The sequence below is a fragment of the Bos indicus genome, chromosome 27, assembly GCF_029378745.1.
Source record: "Bos indicus isolate NIAB-ARS_2022 breed Sahiwal x Tharparkar chromosome 27, NIAB-ARS_B.indTharparkar_mat_pri_1.0, whole genome shotgun sequence".
Lineage (NCBI taxonomy): Eukaryota > Metazoa > Chordata > Mammalia > Artiodactyla > Bovidae > Bos > Bos indicus.
In genome coordinates, this window is record NC_091786.1 from 42,376,068 (window position 1) to 42,396,775 (window position 20,708).

General features: G+C 43.6%; 1 protein-coding gene across 2 annotated transcripts in view; it reads right to left on the reverse strand.

Annotated features, from left to right (window-relative positions):
• LOC109553440 (ubiquitin-conjugating enzyme E2 E2) overlaps positions 1-20,708 on the reverse strand; it is a 374,262-nt gene that overhangs the window by 40,468 nt on the left and 313,086 nt on the right. For both annotated transcript variants that reach the window (XM_070781549.1, XM_070781550.1), the window contains one exon: positions 14,292-14,439. In XM_070781549.1, the coding sequence (XP_070637650.1) occupies positions 14,292-14,439 (148 nt within the window). The remainder of the gene's footprint in view (positions 1-14,291; positions 14,440-20,708) is intronic.

Below are 20,708 nucleotides of genomic sequence, written 5' to 3' on the forward strand. Positions count from 1 at the left end.
ATTCCTGGGTTTGGAAGATCCCCTGGAGGAGAGCAGGGCAACCCACTCCAGTGTTCTTGCCTGGAGAATCCCATGGACAGAGGAGCCTGGAGGCCTACAGTCCATGGGGTCACAGAGAGTCAGACACGACTGAGCGGCTAAACAGCAGCAGCGAAATCCATGCTGTCTTTTGAAAAGCAGGCACAGGTGTTTCTGACAATAAATATCATTAGAATGATTCCATCTACTGACGAGTATTAACAGACCACGGCATTACAGATATGGACAGAGAAGGGGAGGGAAGTCTGAATTACAAAAGAAATCAACCAACCAAGAAATAGAACTTGGAGTTTCAGAAGTGGCATAGAGTGAAAATCGAAGAGAATTACACAGACAATTTTCAGTTACTTAACAATCTCATCATTTCCATTAAGACATATTCTAAATGTAGAAAAGACACCTGAAGCAAATCCCTGCCTTGGAATAACAGTGGGAACCTTTCCGTGTGTGTGGAGACCTGGAGACCACAGGGTAGCTGGACAACAGACAGGAAAAATACATCTTGTTGGAATGAAACTGCTGAGCAAAGCCTGACACAGTGATGTCTCTCCTGACACAGCTGTAAATAAACCCAGGCAGAGAATGCTGGGACGTTACGAAATGGTCCCCTTGGACCTACCACAAGAGAAACTTTAATCTCTTATTATATGCCTCACTCTGCCAAAGAGAGTCAAATGATGTGCAATAAAATAGTTATGCTCAATAAAATAATTACCACAGAAACAGAGTAAGTCATAATAAAGCGCGTGGACAGAGGTGTAGAAAAGCAGTGGGGATCATCACAAGGGTTAATGGAGCGACTGTGCCTGAGCATTAAATTAGTGCTGAACTACCTCAGGACCAGAGTGAAAATAAAGACGTGACGACAGAGGAAAGAGGACTCATTTAAAGAGTGAGACACTTATTACTGGCCCTAAACTTTAAAGACAAAACAAAACACCCACAGGAGAGGTTATCTAGGGGAACAGGAAAGACCTTTGACCTAAAAGATACAAGTCTTGCATAAATCTTTCCCTGTCATTTAAAACGAAACTTGCTTTACTCTGAACTGAGGGGCATTAACGAGTCCTTTTTCATCACTGCGATCTTTATCTTTAAATGATCTTAATTTAAGAAATAATTAAAGAGGACCTCCCTGGCGGTCCAGTGGTAAGGAATCCGCCTGCCAATGCAGGCTGGATCCCTGGTCTGGGAAGATCCCATGTGCGGCAGAGCAACTGAGCCCGTGGGCACCGCAAGTACTGAGGCCCATGCCCCTCAACCAGAGGGCAGCCCCTGCTTCCTGCAGCTAGAGAACACCTGAGCAGCAGCCAAGACCCGGCTCAGCCAAAAAGAAAAGTCAGTAAATAAATAAAACATTTTAAAAAAGAAATAATCAAGAAAAAGTTCATTAAAATCTAGCCTAAATGTTCTTGCTTCTTCAGAAATCTCTCAAGTAAGGGAAAGACAGTCTTTGAACCACGGGCTGGACAGAGAGTCCAAGTGAAAGTCACATTTCCATGTGAGGAAAGATGGTGTTTGTTTATATTAAGGGTCTGCTTCACTTTTCAATTTCTTATTTGTGTTTTCAGAGCCTTTCACTGACGAGGATGGAACAGGAATTTCAACAGCTTTAGCCAATATTCAAAAGAACATTAGACATCAGAGATCTGAAGATAATTTAGGGGGAGAAACACACCTCAAATACAGAAAATTTACTAAAGTTTACACGGAGAAATACATCCATTAACTGATTTTAGTGGAGGAAGACTTCAGTTTGGGGAGAGTGGAGAAACGGACAAGCGCTCGTTCCAACCACTCCACCATGCACTACATGCTTCTCTAAGGAAAAAACAGATGAGTGCTGATTTCTAAGTAGGAGAACCCCTGCGTGACACTCTCCAAACGTAAAACGAAGAGAATGTCCATCAGAAGTTGATATGTACAGCAGCTTTTTAATGAGATCGACTTCTACACAAATAAAATAAGAGGATTTTATTACAGAGACAGCAATAGACTTATAACAAAAACTGGTAGCAACTGCTGATCCACGTCTAGATTTATATTAAGGGACAAGAAAATCAGCACAGGGAGTGTTAAGGAGAAGTAGGTCAAAGCCAGGGCTAAGAGCTGAGGTCAGTGAGTCCAAATTTACACCAGATGAGACAAACTTAAAGAACAAATACACTTTGCTGAGTCCCACTGAACTGAATCTTCCCTTGTAGCTCAGACGGTAAAGCGTCTGCCTGCAATGCAGGAGACCTGGGTTCGATCCCGGGGTCGGGAAGATCCCCTGGAGAAGGAAATGGCAACCCACTGCAGTGTTCTTGCCTGGAGAATTCCATGGACAGAGGAGCCTGGCGGGCTACAGACATGGGGTCACAAAGAGTCAGACAGGACTTGGCAACTAAACCGCCAGCACCGCCACCACTGAACTGAAGTCTGCAGAGCCGCAAACGGAAATTAAATACTTCTCTTTAAATGACAGTTGATTTAAGAAAAATTTAGTAAGTATGTATTATTTTTATAAGAAAACACAAGAAAGATAATTCTACCTGAAAAAAGAAAAAGCCACTCCAGATATACAATCAAGGAGTATATACATCTAGAGCCCCTTTCTTTACCCAAGGTGTCCTCATCCACACTATGAAGACACACGTGGCCTGAACTGAGTTCCCCAAATGCAACTTCTGCATATAAGTCAAAGGCTTCTTTGCCTAGTTACAATAACTGTGCCTTTAAATCAGCTTTCCAGAGAACTGAACAGACAAGAAACAAACCCTCCCACAAACAGTCATCTTTCACTTAAAAACTTTTACCAGATTGGACACAGGCTACTTTGAACTCAGATGTGATTGTTGCTGTTGTTCAGTCGCCCAGTCATGTCAGACTCTTTGCGACCCCATGGACTGCAGCACGCCAGGCCTCCCTGTCCGTCAGCATCTCCTGGAGTTTGTCTAAGTTCATGTTGATTGCATCGGTGATGCTGTCCAGCCATCTCATCCTCTGACGCCCTCTTCTCCTGCCCTCAACTCTTTCCCAGCATCAGGGACTTTTCCAGTAAGTCAACTGTTCGCATCAGATGACCAAAATACTGCAGCTGCAGCTTCAACATCAGTCCTTCCAGTGAATATTCAGGACTGATTTCCTTTAGGACTGTCTGGTTTGGTCTCCTTGCAGTCCAAGGGACTCTCAGGAGTCTTCTCCAGCACCATGGTTTGAAGGCATCAATTCTTCGGCACTCTGCCTTCTTTATGGTCCAGCTCTCACATCCTACTGGCCCCTGGGAAGACCACAGCCTTGACTATATGGACCTCTGTTGGTAGAGTAATGTGTCTGATTCTCAACACACTGTCTAGGTTTGTCGTAGCTTTCCTGCCGAGAAGCAATCATCTCCTGATTTCATGGCTGCAGTCACCGTCTGCAGCGATTCTGAGCCCAAGAAGAGGATCTCTCACCGCTTCCACCACTTCCCCTTCTATTTGTCAAGAAGTGATGGGGCTGATGCCATGATCTTAGCTTTTTTAAAATATTTCATCTTAAGCCAGCTCTTTCACTCCCCTACTTCACCCTCATTAAGAGGCTCTTTAGTTCCTCTTTGTTTTCTGCCATTAGAGTGGTATCATCCGCGTATCTGAGGTTGCTGATGTTTCTCCCACCTATCTTAATTCCAGCGTGTAGCTCACCCAGCCCGGCATTTCTCGTGACGTGCTCAGCGTTTAGGTTAAACAATCAGGGTGACAGCAGACAGCCCCCTTTACTCTCCTCTCGATCTTGAACCAATCAGTTGTTCCATATGGGTTCTAACAGGTTGCTTCTTGACCCTCATACAGGTTTCTCAGGAGACGGGTAGGATGGTCTGGTATTCCCATCTCTCTAACAGCTCTCCACAGATTGCCATGATCCACACAAAGGCGTTGGTGCAGTCGATGAAACAGAGACAGATGTTTTTCTGAAATTCCCTTGCCTTCTCTGTAATCCAGCAAATGTTTGCAATTTGATCTCTAGTTCCTCTTCCTTTTCTAAACCCAGCTTGGACATCTGGAAGTTCTTAGTTTGCATAATATTGCAGATTAGCATGTAAGATTTTAAGTATGACCTTCCTAGCATGGGAGATGAGTATAACTGTCCGATGGCTAGCACATTCTTTGGTACCACGCTTCTTGGGAATTGGGATGAGGATTGACCTTTTCTAGTCCTGTGGCCACTGTTGGGTCTTCCAGATTTGTTGACATAATGAATGCAAAACCTTGACGGCATCATCCTTTAAGGATTTGAATAGTTCTGCTGGAATTTGATCACATCTACTAGCTTTACTAACAGCAGTGCTTCTTAATGCCCACTTGACTTCGCACTCCAGAATGTCTGGCTCTGGGTGACTAACCACACTATCACAGTAATCCGGTTTATTAAGATCTTTTTTTATACAGTTCTTCCATGTATTCTTTCCATCTCTTCTTGATCTCTTTAATGTCTACTAGGTCTCTACCATTTTTATCCTTCCCATCAGTCCTGGGTGTTCTTTGGAAGGAATGATGCTGAAGCTGAAACTCCAGTACTTTGGCCACCTCATGCGAAGAGTTGACTCATTGGAAAAGACTCTGATGCTGAGAGGGATTGGGGGCAGGAGGAGAAGGGGATGACAGAGGATGAGATGGCTGGATGGCATCACTGACTCGATGGACGTGGGTTTGGGTGAACTCTGGGAGTTGGTGATGGACAGGGAGGCCTGGCGTGCTGCGATTCATGGGGTTGCAAAGAGTTGGACACGACTGAGGGACTGAACTGAACTGAACTGAACAGAGGCTCAGATGTGATTAACCCTAAGTCTAAGCTAGCCATGGTATTTGGAATGTGACTCCACTGAAAAGACGCATTCTCTGCAGACGCAGAATTATACTGGACAAGGCTGAGGTCAGGGCTAGGGTTAACACACCAGCCTTATGTGACCTTTCCTTAGATAACATGTTCCTAGAGTAAATGCGTCCTCCTATGGAGGACCAGGGTGGCTGGCACTTTTGTGTGTCTTTGCCCCAGAGAAGCAGTGTTATTTGTTCATACACTGTAGCTGGGTGCTGTTTTCTAGAGTTCTTCTTCTGAAAACCCAGCGCTGACTTCCCTGGTGGCATGGTGGATAAGAATCCACGTGCCAATGCAGGGGACACGGGTTCAATCCCTGGTCTGGGAGAATCCCACAAGCCCGGGGGCTGAGAGCCTGGGCTCTGTAAGAGAGAAATCTCTGCTGTGAGAAGCCCCTTATCGCGATGAAGAGGAGCCCCACGTGCCACAACGAGAGGAAGCCCGTGCACAGCAACCAAGGCTCAGTGCGGCCAACAAAAGAGACTGTCCGGTTAAAAAAAAAGACCTCTCCGTTATACAAATTTCTCTCGTGGATCTGAATTAGAATGTGGATGACTGCGTTTCCACCGCGGGAGCTGGTCTGCACAGAAGTCAGGGGCTTGGGTCTGGGGTGATGGAGGGGCTCTCCAGGGACGTGATGTCACCCCACAAGGGCCCGCCTGCTCTCTTGCCCGCAGGCACACAGCAGCAGGCTGCTGTCAGTGGGCGCAGGCACCTCAGTGTCGCATGGGTGATGCGGGCGATGGGGGAGCTTCCCTGACAGCTCAGTTGGTAAAGAATCTGCCTGCAATGCAGGAGACTTGGGTTTGATCCCTGGGTTGGGAAGATACCCTGGAGAAGAGAAAGGCTACCCACTCCAGGATTCTTGCCTGGAGAATCCTATACAGTCCATGGGGTCACAAAGAGTCGGACACGACTGAGCGACTTTCACATCACTTTACCTCATAGGAAAGGCAGTGTTGAATTAGGGGGAAAAACTCTTGCACTTTTAAGAAAAAACAAATGGGGAAGTCATCATTCAAGTTTAAAAATGCTTCACTTGCCTTCTTCATGGAATGTTCTCCAGCAGAAGGTTCTTCAAATACACCTAAAATATGGTGATTTGTTATTTTCCGCCAGGAACACACCTGTCATTGAGAGACATGTGCCTGTGGTTTAAAGGAGCGCCTATACTGCTCGGTGTTCAAAGTCCTCACTAACATGACACAAACCAGAAATTCAACACCCATAACAAGCACTGGGCTCAAGGATCTCTTAAAGGACAAACAGACACAGGAGAAAAAGAGAAAGACGTTATTGCTGTTGGGTAGGAATAATTAGTCTTACATTTTAGAAGCATCTTCTTTTTACAATAAGAATACTGCATGTGCTATTACTGACGGCCCCTTACCCGGGTCAGATATTGACTGGAAGGTGAATTAGAAAGGAAGAAGTTGGGACTTCCTGGGTGGCCCAGTGGGCAAGGATCTGCCTTGCGGTCCCCGGTCATGGAACTGCGACCCTGCACGCCTTGGAGGGGCGGAACCTGCGAGCCGCAACCAGAGAGCCCGCGCACCTCAAGGACAGACCCTGCAGATCAGTGAGGATCTGAGTGCTGTAATGAACACTCGACGCGGCCACAAAGTCAATAAATACTGAAAGCAGCAAGCAAGGGGAAGCACGGACGGCTCCTGAGCTGTGAGGGGGCTGGGCGCTGGTGGGCTTCCGTGAAGTCTTCAGGCTTTCCTAACCACAATATTTTCCCAAGGTATCACAATCTCAAATACTCAAATTAAGAAGGCAAAACATTAAATCACCTAATGTTTCATCTACACACAAGTGAGTTTCTGGGCAATTAGAGGATTTTTATTAAACTTTTCAGAATTATAACATTTCCATATTAATAACAATAGGGTAGCATCAACAATTTGAAACGGGTGTCACTTAAATAGCTTATCTTCATTTCTCCTTATAAAAGAAGACTTTCTTCAGTGGCCTACCTTCCACATTCGTTTCTGAAGGGCGCAACACACGCTGCACCCTTCAGAAATGAGTATTAATCCTATTTATGCACGAAAACCTGTGCTGAAGCTGACGGTTTCCTTTTTTTTTAAAAAGAGTTACCATGAAAATGAATTGTAGAAAGCAGTACTATCTGAGACTACTCAGCCCGTCTAAAAACGTACTTGCTAACCTGTAAAGATACCCCAACCCCAATATAAAGGTACGTTTTGAATCTAGATTAGGTGAGGGATACATTAGGGTTCGTTATAATCATTTTCTCTATTTTTCTGAATGTGAAAAACTCACTTTCACTCCTTTCCTTGATAAAGCAGAGTCTCCAGGGTGCCCAGTCTAAACGTTTACCAATGTTTCCTATGAGTGCTTAGAAGGATTGGGTCTTCACTCCTGTAAAATTTCCACAGTTCATTAAAAAGGCCTGCTAATCAGGCTAACCTTCTTAACTGCACTGAAATGATGAGACTTTGACTGGACACGCTGTCCAAGGACACACCAATCAGACTCCTTACAGAGGATGAGGGGATGACCTCATAATGGTCGAGAAGAGAGTGGATTGGACTGCCCCCCGGGTCCGCCCCCCGCTTTAGGAACGCGGAGAGCAGCTCCTCCTGCTCAGAGAAGGAAGCGGAAGCCAGAGAAGCAGCCGATGCCAAACATAAGGATGTGTTCTCCTTGCTACCACTGGCAGCAGCTTCCCCGACCGCCCTTTGCTTACACTGAGAAGGTGAAACTTCACTGGCACATTCTAAGTTCAGCTCTTCCCATGTGTCAACAAATATGATAAAGCCTAGTTTTTGCCGTTTTAAAAGAACCAGACCTACTAAGGCAATGGATTTAACTAGGAAAGCAACACAGCTTTGGAAGGTTAGGATTTTTGGACAATGATCTATCAAAAAATAATAAACAGCCAATGTTCTTTTTAGCCTAGGCACTTTGGCTGTTCAGGAAAGACAGCAAAGAGATGGTTGTGTTAGAGAAACACTAACTTACACCAAGGAGAAACACTCAAGGTTAGCACACTGTGCCTTCACCTCTCACCTACACGCTGAAGCCCCCAGGCCTTTCCTGCCAACTCTGTCTCAAAGACGAATCTTTTTCACTTGTTTCACTGCACGGCAATCCGAAGTCTAAACCCATGGTTAGATAACTTAAACTCTCCTTTATCATCCTGTATTTCCTGGAAAGTCATTCAGCTGGATCTTTCAGTTTCATTGTTAAATACCAAAATACCTTGTAAAACAACTATAAAGCCTGCCTTTCTACAGAATGACAAAGTAGGAAAACAATCCGTCACATTTATAAATATATAGATCAAGGGGAATATCTCAGAATTGTTATTTTCTGTTTTTTTAAGCCTAATTTATGATGGTATAGAATAATTTCTGTGAAACTTCCTTAATTCACACAACTGAAATATTATTTTCTTTAATGATGCACACACCCCGATTTTATTCATCCTTCTCAATGAAGCCTCAGTTTTTCTAGAGCCTCCACACCCTACACGGCATGTTTCCAATCTGATCTGAGTAAGCCTATGGTCGCCACGGGAGCAGGGTCCCCAGGAGGCAGCAGCGACTCCTGAGCCAGAACCGAGGCCCTGCACACAGTACATTTTGTGGACTTTATTTACTCTCCTGGTATTTAAAATACCAGGTAGACTGATTTAACTACATACAACTACAGCTTTGTTTTTCTTGTATAAGGTGTCCGAGAAGATAAATGACTGCAAATTACAGACTATACCCATATTTGGAAGTCCTGATTAGAACGACTTTTGGAATTCAGCACGCAATATTCTCAGAGGGAAGCCAAAGTTTCACAAAGAAAATAGCTTGAAGTTAGTGTATGTTGTACCATCTCTGTCTACTTTTTAAGTTTCTCGCGTGAATAAAAAGTCAAAGGCATCAGAAGAAATCTGATGTCTACACAGCCATCTGTAATGTCTGTTTTAGAAAAATCAACGTTTCTTCTTGGCATTCCTGCTAAAATAGCCTGCTTTGAAAATAGGTAGGTTATCACTTTTGCAGTTTTCTCTAAATTTCAGTGAAATAAATTATTCTCTGCCAGTTCTCAAGTGCAGGAGTAGAAAGGTTTGTGTTGCTGTCGTAAGCAATGGAATCCTCTTAAATTCCATTTATGTAGCTTTCATCAGTCTAACAGCTCACCACCTTAGTGTAAATAATGACACAAACATCTCTGTGTTAAAATAATTAATCCTGTCTCCACCACTCAGCAGTCACTAGCAACTAAAATTTTTAAATATTTAATAGCAACACAATTTACTATGTAACCATAACCAGGTCAAAGACAAGCAATTAATAACGATCAAAGTTAAGATATCTGAGACGACTGGTGGATAAGGATTGTATTTGTTGTTTACATTGAACAGTCTGTAAGAGATGTGAAACCAAGCTCAGTGATGCTGGGGAAGGGGGGCGCTGGAACACCATGGCCAGGCCACGGGGAGAGGTTCCTTCCTCCACTGAATCCGTCTGCAAGGACCAGAGCTCCTACCAACGACACTGCACTTCGTGTACCCTCGGCTTCCTCACTGTGTTAAGACAGAGGGTTAATTCGCTGCTGTTCTTAGATCTACTTGTTCTAATGAAGATCTGCATAAATCAAAGACTGGGAGTAACCAACCCCAGATTCTTATTTGGGAGGTGATGGAGGGAGGGGGCGGGTGTGATGTTTGTGGGTGCACTCAGGGCACCTTCTGGCCTGGCCGGGGCAGCTCTGCCTGCTTGAGAAGTGGAGGACGAGGACCTCATGGCTGTTTACGGATGCAGGGCCCTACTGTCCAGGCTCTCCACAGGCAGCCTGTGGTCTGAAGCAGGTGACCGCGGATGAGATAAAGGGTGCATTTGCAAAGAACTCAGTATGGATCTTTAAAAGGAAAGCATGTATAGAAAATTCATAATTGCCATTTCATTTTCTTATGCCTAAAAATTTCTGGCAACAATTCCTCAATATCAAATACTCTGTTTTCCAACTTTTGATTATCTCCTAAGAGCCATGTCTTGGGGGGAATTTTTTTCACAATGCAGCATCAAAATCACATTATGAATCAAATAACTTCATCAGAGGACAAGAATCTCATGACATCTCCTGAGGCAGGCACTATCATTAAACCTGTTTTACAGACAAGAAGACTGAGGCAGAGAGGAGTCAGTAATCTGATGCTCACAGTCAGAATCACCAAGAAAGCTTAGCAGCTAAGCAGAAATTTAGAGCAACAAAAGGCCTGGATGGTTCTATTAAGAACATGCAACAGAGACAGAGGCTTAGGTACAAATGAACTCAGAGTGTGGAACAAAAAAGTTTATAACCACCAAGCTGTCTTTCCAAAATTTCCCCATATTATGAAATGCCAGCATCTCCCATTTCAGCACTTAGGGAAAAACAACAGCAACAATGGAAGAATCAAACAAGGTCATAACCCTTTCAAAAGCCGCAGGAGCGCAGCAGAAAGGAGAACTGAGATTAGTGAAGCGATGCCAGATGATACGAAGATTCATGAAAAAGAGATTAATATTTCTGGACACTACTCTGTGAATAAAGCCTCTGGGACAGGAAACTGCTGACCTTTTTTTATTTCATAATTGTCAGTATCCTCAGGATAGTTCGTTTTGTGTGAGGGAAAGCACCCATTATTAATAGTTATAGGCCTGAAGACCATTACGCAGGCAAATTTTAAATAACAGATTTTATATAAAGGATATGCTAAAACAGCTAAGCGTTTGAAAAAAGCCACAAAACAGCAAAAACAAACTTTAAAAGATGAAATTAAGTAGAAGAGAGCTTAAATGTTACATATGCTTGACAGAGTGTTTACAAATAGGAGCGTTCCATGAAAAAATGGAAATGTGTTTACAAGTGTAAACTTCAGCGACTCCTGGATGAAACCGTGCTCACTGTCAGGGGAGCCGGGAGGCTGCTGCTGACCTTTGTTTTTATCAAAAAAAACATTTATTTATTTCGGCTGCACTGGGTCTTAGCTGCAGCAGGAGGGATCTTTAGTCGCAGCAGGAGGAGCCGGTTCCTCAGTCAGGGATGGAAACCGAGCCCCCAACACTGGGAGCGCGGAGTCTCGCCCCGGACCGCCAGGGGAGTCCCTGGTGCGGAGCTTCGGGCTTCTCAGCCTCTACCGCTCCGGCTCTCTGTCCTGGCAGCGGTCACGGCCACCCGCCGGCGGCTAGGCCTGCGTGGGCAAGCAGGCGCCGCGTCGGGCCCAGGGGCCCCCTGCCAAGCGTGGCCAGCCCACGGAGGCCCGCAGGGAGACCCCCACCACGGCCCCGGGACCGAGCGCTCGGGGCACCCTCAACGGCCTGCGCGCTGTCGGACACCGCCCTCTGAGCGATCCTTCCCCAGAGATGAGAGGGTCTCAGCACTCCTAACACACAGCGTTACAGTTTATGGACGGAGGAATTCAGGGCTAGGCTTTCTTCAGATGAAAAGTCCCAACGTGTCAGTTGCCCAGGAGGTGGTGTGCGAGAGAGTCTTCAATTCTACCTTCTCTCCGTTAAATGCAGCCTCCTGGGCTTGGATCGCATCTCATGTTTGTACATCTGGAGTCCTAAATACTCTGGGAAATAACATCAAGAGCAACCCGTTACTGTTTATAATGGGTTTTCACATACATCATCTCCTTTTAAACTCTCAGGAATCCTGTGACTTAGGTACAGCTGAGGATAATCTCTGTTTTATACAAGAAATGGAGGCTGAGCAAAGTTAAACGGCTGGTACAAGGTCACACCGGTAATAAACAGTGGAGCTGGTTTTGAGATCTATATTTGCTGACTCTATCAAGCAAGACAGGGTGTGTAGCCTTACCCTGAAACATTTGCTTTGAATGGGCCAAATTCTTGGAAGAGATAAATATAAATTAAGAGAAAAGTATGAAAAAAGATGACACCCTCGCCCCAGTTTATGTAGGAACAAGAATGATAGCCCTCACAAAGTTGGTTAAACCTGTGTCTTTATTGCAAAACCTATGTCTGAGCTGACAGCATTTCTGGTGTGAAAACAGCTGCATGGATTCAGTGCAGGAAAGTCGTTATTCATATCCTATTAAACCTACATTTGTGATCACATGAAAATAGGCCAGATTGAAGTTCAACATAAATCTGGAGAAAAAAATTGACAGAGAATGGAGGGAAGGGTACCAGAAAACAATGTGAAATAAACCCACCGAACAAAACAATGGACATTTTGACTTGTTTGGGGTAATTTTTTTTTAAGACTCTAGAAGTGTGAACATAAATATACATATAATGATGTACAAATTAGAAATCTTTTTTATGTGTTAAACGATGAATATTTAGTTTGTTACCGTGTACTTTACAGATAAGATTCTATTATGATACCAGATAAGCCATCTCTAGTTGGTGAAACTTAAGGAACATTGTTAGCTTTAGGCTTTTTCTTAATATTCATAGCATGATCTTCAAAATCTGTTTATGTGATTTTGTTTCCATCAAGGATGATTTTTATAAATGCTTTTTTTTTTTCCCTGTGGAATGTATCTGTAATTTCCTGTGACACAGAAAAAGGAAACTAATTTATGGAACAGAAACCTTTCAAGTGCTGAGAGAAGGCTGTTCTGGAACGCAGGAGAACAGTCAGGGTGACGGGTCCATTTCTGTTAATGTGGTTCCCACTAGGGTAAGGCTGTCTCTTGGCACAAGTGTCCTAAGTGTGACCTGATGCCTTATTCTATGTATATTCCATGTATAAGAAATTTACCTTGTGGTCAAAACTGCCTCATAGATAGTAGAGTCTCAAAAATTTATTTTTCTTTCTTTCCCTGAGATACAATTGACACACAAAACTGAGTTTAAGGTGTACAGCATAATAACTTGACACCAAAAGTTTCTTGAATAAGTGACTTACCTCTCAAAATAAATTTTTTCTCTAAAAAACACTGCCCTCCAAGTAGCAGCAAATGCCAGAATTACTTTCTGGGAAGTGCGGAGGCAGACTGTAGTCCTGTGGTGCAACATTTCCCAAAGGAAATACCACATACAAGAAAAGTGTTTTGATGACACAACCTCCAAATGAGGTTACACACCATCATACCAACAAATGGGATTGAAACAGGAATAGTGAGATTGAAAGAACAAAGTGTATGTTCAGTTTTAAATTCGTGCATCACGGTTGAACTACACAATCTGGCATTTGGTATAAATTAACTAAAAAACATTTTATAATCTTGCACAATTATATTTTAGTTTCTTGGTGTTAAGAGCATTGATTTGTTATATATAGTTTACATGTATCACAATTTAACTAAATGTTTTTAAATGTCATTAAAAATAATTTTTTACTACTGAAAAACAGCAAACATACAAAGATGGAAAAGATGACAATTTCTACACGCTTTATTAATCAGCCCGGGTCCCAAGAGATCCTAGTTCCCACTTGCCATTTCTCTCTTGTCTGAAACTTCGCTTATCTAGTGAGTGCATTTCCTGAACTTGGAAGACGGAATCCCAAAAAGTATTAAGACTATTAATTAAACACTGAAAGAAGAACTTCTCACTGAGAATATCGATGAAAACCCCAATGAAAACCCTTTGGACTTCTGTTATTTCCCCCCCAAATCCCCAGATACGTAAACTATTGGCAGTTGGCTTGTCTTGGAGCTAGAAGCGGCTGGGCAGAGCCGCGCACTCACACACCCAGGAAGACCCGGAAGGAGAACTCGCGGCCGGAAGCACACCAGCAGGCAGGGCGTGGCCACGGCCCCGCTCGGGGCCCTGGGAGGCAGCGTTGCCCTGCGGCCTTGCCCGGCGTTTCCTAGCTCAGGAGCTTTTCGGCTCTTAACGGCTCGGCTCGTAAGGACGCACGGTTATGAAAATGCCAAATGGTGACCTCTCCGTGGTGCTGCCTGAGGGGCTGTCGGATTTTAATAGTCCTCATCTCTCAAACGAGCATCTTCTGGTGGGCATCTAATTAAAGATTGCCAAGTCGCTTCAGTCGTGTCCGACTCTGTGCGACCCCATGGACTGCAGCCTACCAGGCTTCTCCGTCCATGGGATTCTCCAGGCAAGAACACTGGAGTGGGTTGCCATTTCCTTCTCCAAATTAAAGATTAGGCTATTCAGTTTGAATTCCTATTTATGATTTGGCAGCAGAATGTGAGGCATTCTTTAAATGCACTTCCCCATATAAAATGATTTTTCATTCACTCTGATTACACACTGTGCTTTCTCCTTTTTGGCAAATAATGGGTTTTAAAAAGACTAATGACTGGACTACACTGAAAAAGAAAGGAGTTACAAATGATGGAAATTTAAAATCAATAATAATAAAAGTAACCGTGCCAGTGGTGGTCCTGGTGGTAAACAGCCGACCGAGGGCTGACGCTGCAGCCTGGCGCGGCTCCAGCCCTCCGCCGCTGGGAATCTTACCGGGGTTGCAGTCTGTCAGGAGGGAGCAGATGGACAGGAGCACTTTAGAGATGGTGAGGGCCGGGCTCCAGTTGTCCTTCAGGATGTCCAGGCAGATCACGCCTTGGCTGTTGATGTTACAGTGATAGATTCTGGTGCGGAAGGTGACCTAGAAGAGAACACACAGCTGCCGTGAACAGCCACGCCGCTGATGTACTTTCATCTTTAAAAAGTTTTGTTGGGAGTACAGCTGACTTATAAGATTGTGTTGGTTTCAGGGGTACAGTCAAGTCATTCAGTTATACATACACATACATTGATTCTCTTTCAGATTCTTTACTCATATAGGTTATCACAGAATATTGAGTTCCCTGTGCTATACAGTAGATCCTTGTTGGTGATCTACTTTATATATAGTAGTGTGTGTATGTTAATTTCAATCTCCTAATTTATGCTTCCCCCTCACCCCCAATCCACTTTGGCGGCCATAAGTTTGTTTTCTATGTCTGTAAGTCTATTTCTGTTTTGTAAGTAAGTTCATTTGTACAACTTTTTCTAGATTCTACATATAAGTGATATCATCTGATATGTCTCTGACTTACTTCATTTAATATGATACTCTCTACATCCATCTATATAGCTGCATGTGGCATTATTTCATTCTTTTATATGGCTGAAAAATATTCCAGTGTGTGTGTGTGTATATATATATATATATATTTAAAAACCACATCTTCTTTATCTCTTCCTCTGGGCATTTTGACAAAGGAAATGGCAACCTGTTCCATTATTCTTGCCTGGAAAATTCCATGGACAGAGGAGTCTGGTGGGCTGTAGTCTGTGGGATTGCAAACAGTTGGACACAACTGAGCACATACACACACACACACACAACACACACACACACATACACCACACACACACACCACACACACACACATACCACACACACACCACACACACACACACACCACACACAACGTACACACACACCACACACACACACACACAACGTACACACACACCACACACACACACACACCACACACACCACACACACACACACACACACACACACACACACTGGACACTGAGGTTGCTTCCATGTCTGGGTTATTGTAAATAGTGCTGCTATGAACACTGGGGGGCATGAATGTTTTCATATTATGGTTTTCTCCAGATATATACTCAGGAGTGGGATCCCTCTTTAAGAACCTCCACTGTATTCTCCATAGTGGTTGTATCAAACTGCATTGCCACCAACAGTGTAGGAGGGCTCCTTTTATCCACATCCTCTCCAGCATCCATTGCTTGGAGACTACTTGTTGATGGCCATCCTGACTTGTAGACACACCTTTTATTAGACAAAATAATCCAAGGGTCATTGGCTGGATCCTGGAGAAAGCAAGGGAATTCCAGAAAAATATCTATTTCTGCTTCACTGACTACTCTAAAGATTCTGACTGTGTGGATCACAACAAACTGTGAAAAATTTTTAAAGAGATGGGAATACCAAACCACTTTAACTGTCTTCTGAGAAACATGTATGCAGGTCAAGAAGCAACAATTAGAACCAGATATGGGACAACTGGCTGGTTCAAAATTGGGAAAGAAGTATGACAAGGCTGTATATTGTCACCCTGCTTATTTAACTTATATGCAGCATATGTCATGCAAAATGCCAGGCTGAATGATTCACAAGCTGGAATCACGATTGGCGGGAGAAATATCAATAACCTCAGATATGCAGATGACACCACTCTAAAAGCAGAGGAACTAAAGAGCCTCTTGACGAGGATGAAAGAGAAGGGTGAAAAAGTTGGCTTAAAACTCCACATTCAAAAACTAACTCATGGCATTCCGTCCCATCACTTCATGGCAAGTAGATCGAGAAACAATGGAAACAGTGAGAGACTTTGTTTTCTTGGGCTCCAAAATCACTGCAGATGGTGACTGCAGCCATGAAATTCAAAGACACTTGCTCTTTGGAAGGAAACTTGAGACCAACCTAGACAGTGTATTAAAAGTAATGTATGGATATGAGAGGAGGACCATAAAGAAGGCTGAATGCCAAAGAATTGATGCTTTTGAACTGTGGTTTTGGAGAAGACTCTTGAGAGTCCCTTGGACTGCAAGGAGACCAAACCAGTTAGTCCTAAAGGAAATCGACCCTGAATATACATTGGAAGGACTGATGCTGAAGCTGAAGCTCCAATACTTTGGTCACCTGATGCTTAGGGCCAATTCACTGGAAAAGACCTTGATGCCGGGAAGGATTAAAAGGCAAAAGGAGAAGAGGGTGACAGAGGATGAGATGGTTAGTTAGCATCACTGACTCAATGCATATGAATCTGAGCAACTCTGTGAGACGGTGGAGGACAAAGGAGCCTGGTGAGCTGCAGTCCACGGGGTCACAAAGAGGCAGATACGACTGAGCGACTGAACAACAACAAACACTTAATTGTTCCTTCGGCACACAAGAAGAATCAATAAACAAAATCTTTATTTCAGAACTTGTCATTCTGGGCACAGAGGACTAAACTCCAGTGGCAAGGTCATGACATTCTGCTTCTGATGAATTCTAATCATTTAACGAAAGTCTAATCATTTAACGAATGTTCTGGGGATTGAGTTTACTCTTGGTGCAACTGCAGGAATGCTTCTAAGGCGAAAACTGACTCAAGGCTCTAAAAAAAGTTCAAAGAAGGAAATGTTCAAAAGTAAAAACTTGAAAGGAAACTTTTCTTAGATTCCAATTATTTGAAGGATTTTGTACATTTAGAAAACTTAAAAAAACATGGCAATATTACAAAAAGGAAATGAATATTATGTACGTTACAATTTAAAAACATGAACTAGAGCACGTATGTAAATAATGCAATTAGTTTATGGAGAAGCTATACTAGTTACAATATACAGACGTCTTCCTCCTTCAATTCTGTATTTTGAATGTACTATTACTGCAGCCTATCTATAATAGCTAGATTACTGCTGTACTTTGCTTAGGCATAATTTTGAAACATGCTTAGAAACATTTTTAAAGAACTTCAGTTGGAAAACTTATCAGTTTTATAACTGGTAGAATTCTGTTTTACAAAAGTCTTATGTAAGCAACAATGAGATTTTAATGCTGTTTATTAACATCGTGTTAATAAATGGTCTCAAATTTATAAGCTGAAATATTAAAAAAAAATCTTGGTGTTCTCAAGACCAGTCCTTCTGGTACCCTAAGTTCAAAGTGACTCTGAACCAAGAAATACACACTGCAGGTCTTCGTAGGTGCTATCACTCCAGCAGAGCTTCCAGGGTCCAAAACATCAGATGTGCTGAATCCTTACGATGTCAAGGTCAGAAAGGACACATCCAGGCTTCTGCAACTGTTCAACATGACGCCTTTCTCAAGCTACATGAGCTTTCCTCGTGGGAACTGCCTGCTCTGTTAGCATCACCCCAGACCAGATAACTTGGCCATCCCCCGACCCCTACACATCCCAAACATGCAGAAATGCTGAAGAAAAAAACACATTCCTCAATGTAGTTTTATAACTATGTTTATAACTAACATTCCTTAAAATGCAAGTATGAAGTTACACGGGGCATCCCCAGATGCTGAAACGGAAACCCAAAAATCACAGCAGGCACAAGGGCCTGCAGTGTCGCTGTCTGGGGTGGGGCTTGGGTTTGATGCCCTCATGGAGGAAGGAGACGGAACCTTAGGTCTGTACGTGACGAGGATTCGGAGCTGAGCTGATTAGTTGCTCAGTCGTGTCCAAAGCTTTGCAACCCCATGGACTGTGGCCCTCCAGGCTCCTCTGTCCATGGGATTCTCCAGGCAAGAACACTGAAATGGGTTGCCATTCCCTTCCCGACCCAGGAATCAAACCTTGGCCTCCTACACTGCAGGCAGATTCTTTACCGTCTGAGCCACGAGCCCTATATAAAGTATGACACCTGAGCAGCCAGCCTTTTAGCAAACGTCTGAACCTGAAAAGGTAACACCTTATGGGAGAGAGCGAGCTAAGACACGTGCTGGGGAAGCCCTGGGGGTGGAATTATCGGCACCGTAACTGGGAGAAAAGTGTCTCCCCTGAGAATGCTCAATTCAGAGCACACAGGCTATGCAAACACTAACTAAAGAGGAGCTTAAATGACTCTATTACTATCAGATCAAATATATGATTAAGGCAAGCCATACAAATATATATTTAGGGCAAAAATGAATAAAGAGAACAACTGCATTATGATGAAATGAATAATTCATCAGGAAGATGGGACAATTCTGAATGTGCTCTACCTAACAACACAGCTGCTGCTGCTGCCGCTAAGTCGCTTCAGTCGTGTCCGACTCTGTGCGACCCCATAGACGGCAGCCCACCAGGCTCCCCCATCCCTGGGATTCTCCAGGCAAGAACACTGGAGTGGGTTGCCATTTCCTTCTCCAATGCATGAAAGTGAAAAGTCAAAGTGAAGTCGCTCAGTTGTGTCCGACTCTTCGAGACCCCATGGACTGCAGCCCACCAGGCTCCTCCGTCCATGGGATTTTCCAGGCAAGAGTACTGGAGTGGGGTGCCATTGCCTTCTCCGTAACAACACAGAGAAAAATATAAAAAGCAAAAGTTGGCAGAATTATACAGAGAAAATGATACATCTACAGTCACAGAGGGACATTTTCACTGAAGTAGGTTTGGTCAACAAGACCAAAACCTAGGAAGGATCCTGAAAATATGAAAAACCAAATTTAAAAAAATCAAGGGACTGAATGAAGATGAAATTCCATTCTCAGCAAATAATCACAAGAAAGTGTTCAACATCATTAGCAACTAAGGAAATGCAACTGAAAGGCTCAGGGAGGTGGCAGTACACCCTGCAGATGGTAAAGTAGAGCAGCAGTCAGTTCAGTTCAGTTGTTCAGTCGTGTCCGACTCTTTGCGACCCCATGAATCGCAGCACGCCAGGCCTCCCTGTCCATCACCATCTCCCGGAGTTCACTCAAATTCACGTTCATCAAGTCGGTGATGCCATCCAGCCATCTCATCCTCTGTCGTCCCCTTTTCTTCCTGCCCCCAAGCCCTCCCAGCATCAGAGTCTTTTCCAATGAGTCAACTCTTCACATGAGGTGGCCAAAGTACTGGAGTTTCAGCTTTAGCATCATTCCTTCCAAAGAAATCCCAGGGCTGATCTCCTTCAGAATGGACTGGTTGGATCTCCTTGCAGTCCAAGGGACTCTCAAGAGTCTTCTCCAAACACCACAGTTCAAAAGTATCAGTTCTTTGCCGCTCAGCTTTCTTCACAGTCCAACTCTTGCATCCATACATGACCACTGGAAAAACCATAGCCTTGACTAGACAGACCTTTGTTGGCAAAGTAATGCCTCTGTTTTTGCATATGCTATCTAGGTTCGTCATAACTTTCCTTCCAAGGAGTAAGCGTCTTTTAATTTCATGGCTGCAGTCACCATCTGCAGTGATTTTGGAGCCCAGAAAAATAAAGTCTGACACTGTTTCCACTGTTTTCCCATCTATTTCCCATGAAGTGATGGGACCGGATGCCATGATCTTCGTTTTCTGAACGTTGAGCTTTAAGCCAACTTTTTCACTCTCCTTTTTCACTTTCATCAAGAGGCTTTTCAGTTCCTCTTCACTTTCTGCCATAAGGGTGGTGTCATCTGCATATGTGAGGTTATTGTTATTTCTCCCGGCAATAATCTTGATTCCAGCTTGTGCTTCTTCCAGTCCAGCGTTTCTCATGATGTACTCCGCATTATAAGTTAAATAAGCAGGGTGACAATATACAGCCTTGACGAACTCCTTTTCCTATCTGGAACCAGTCTGTTGTTCCATGTCCAGTTCTAACTGTTGCTTCCTGACCTGCATACAAATTTCTCAAGAGGCAGGTCAGGTGGTCTGGTATTCTCATCTCTTTCAGAATTTTCCACAGTTTACTGTGATCCACACAGTCAAAGGTTTTGGCATAGTTAATAAAGCAGAAATAGATGTTTTTCTGGAACTCTCTTGCTTTTTCGATGATCCATCCGATGTTGGCAATTTGATCTCTGTTTCCTCTGCCTTTTCTAAAACCAGCTTGAACATCTGGAAATTCACAGTTCACATATTGCTTAAGCCTGGCTTGGAGAATTACTTGAGCATTACTTTACTAGCGTGTGAGATGAGTGCAATTGTGTGGCAGTTTGAGCATTCTCTGGCATTACCTTTGGGATTGGAATGAAAAGTAAAGCATGTTGATACACTAAATGTCAGCGAGGTGCATGCAGAGAAACCGGGTCACTGCTGGCACGGGTGTCAAATGGCACAGCTGCTCTGGAAAGAAGGCTGGCAACTTGTTACAGAGCTAAATATGAGCTCACCAGACATCCCAACAATTGCACTCTTGGGCGTTTATCCCCAAAAAATAAAAACTATGCTCACACAAATATACAGA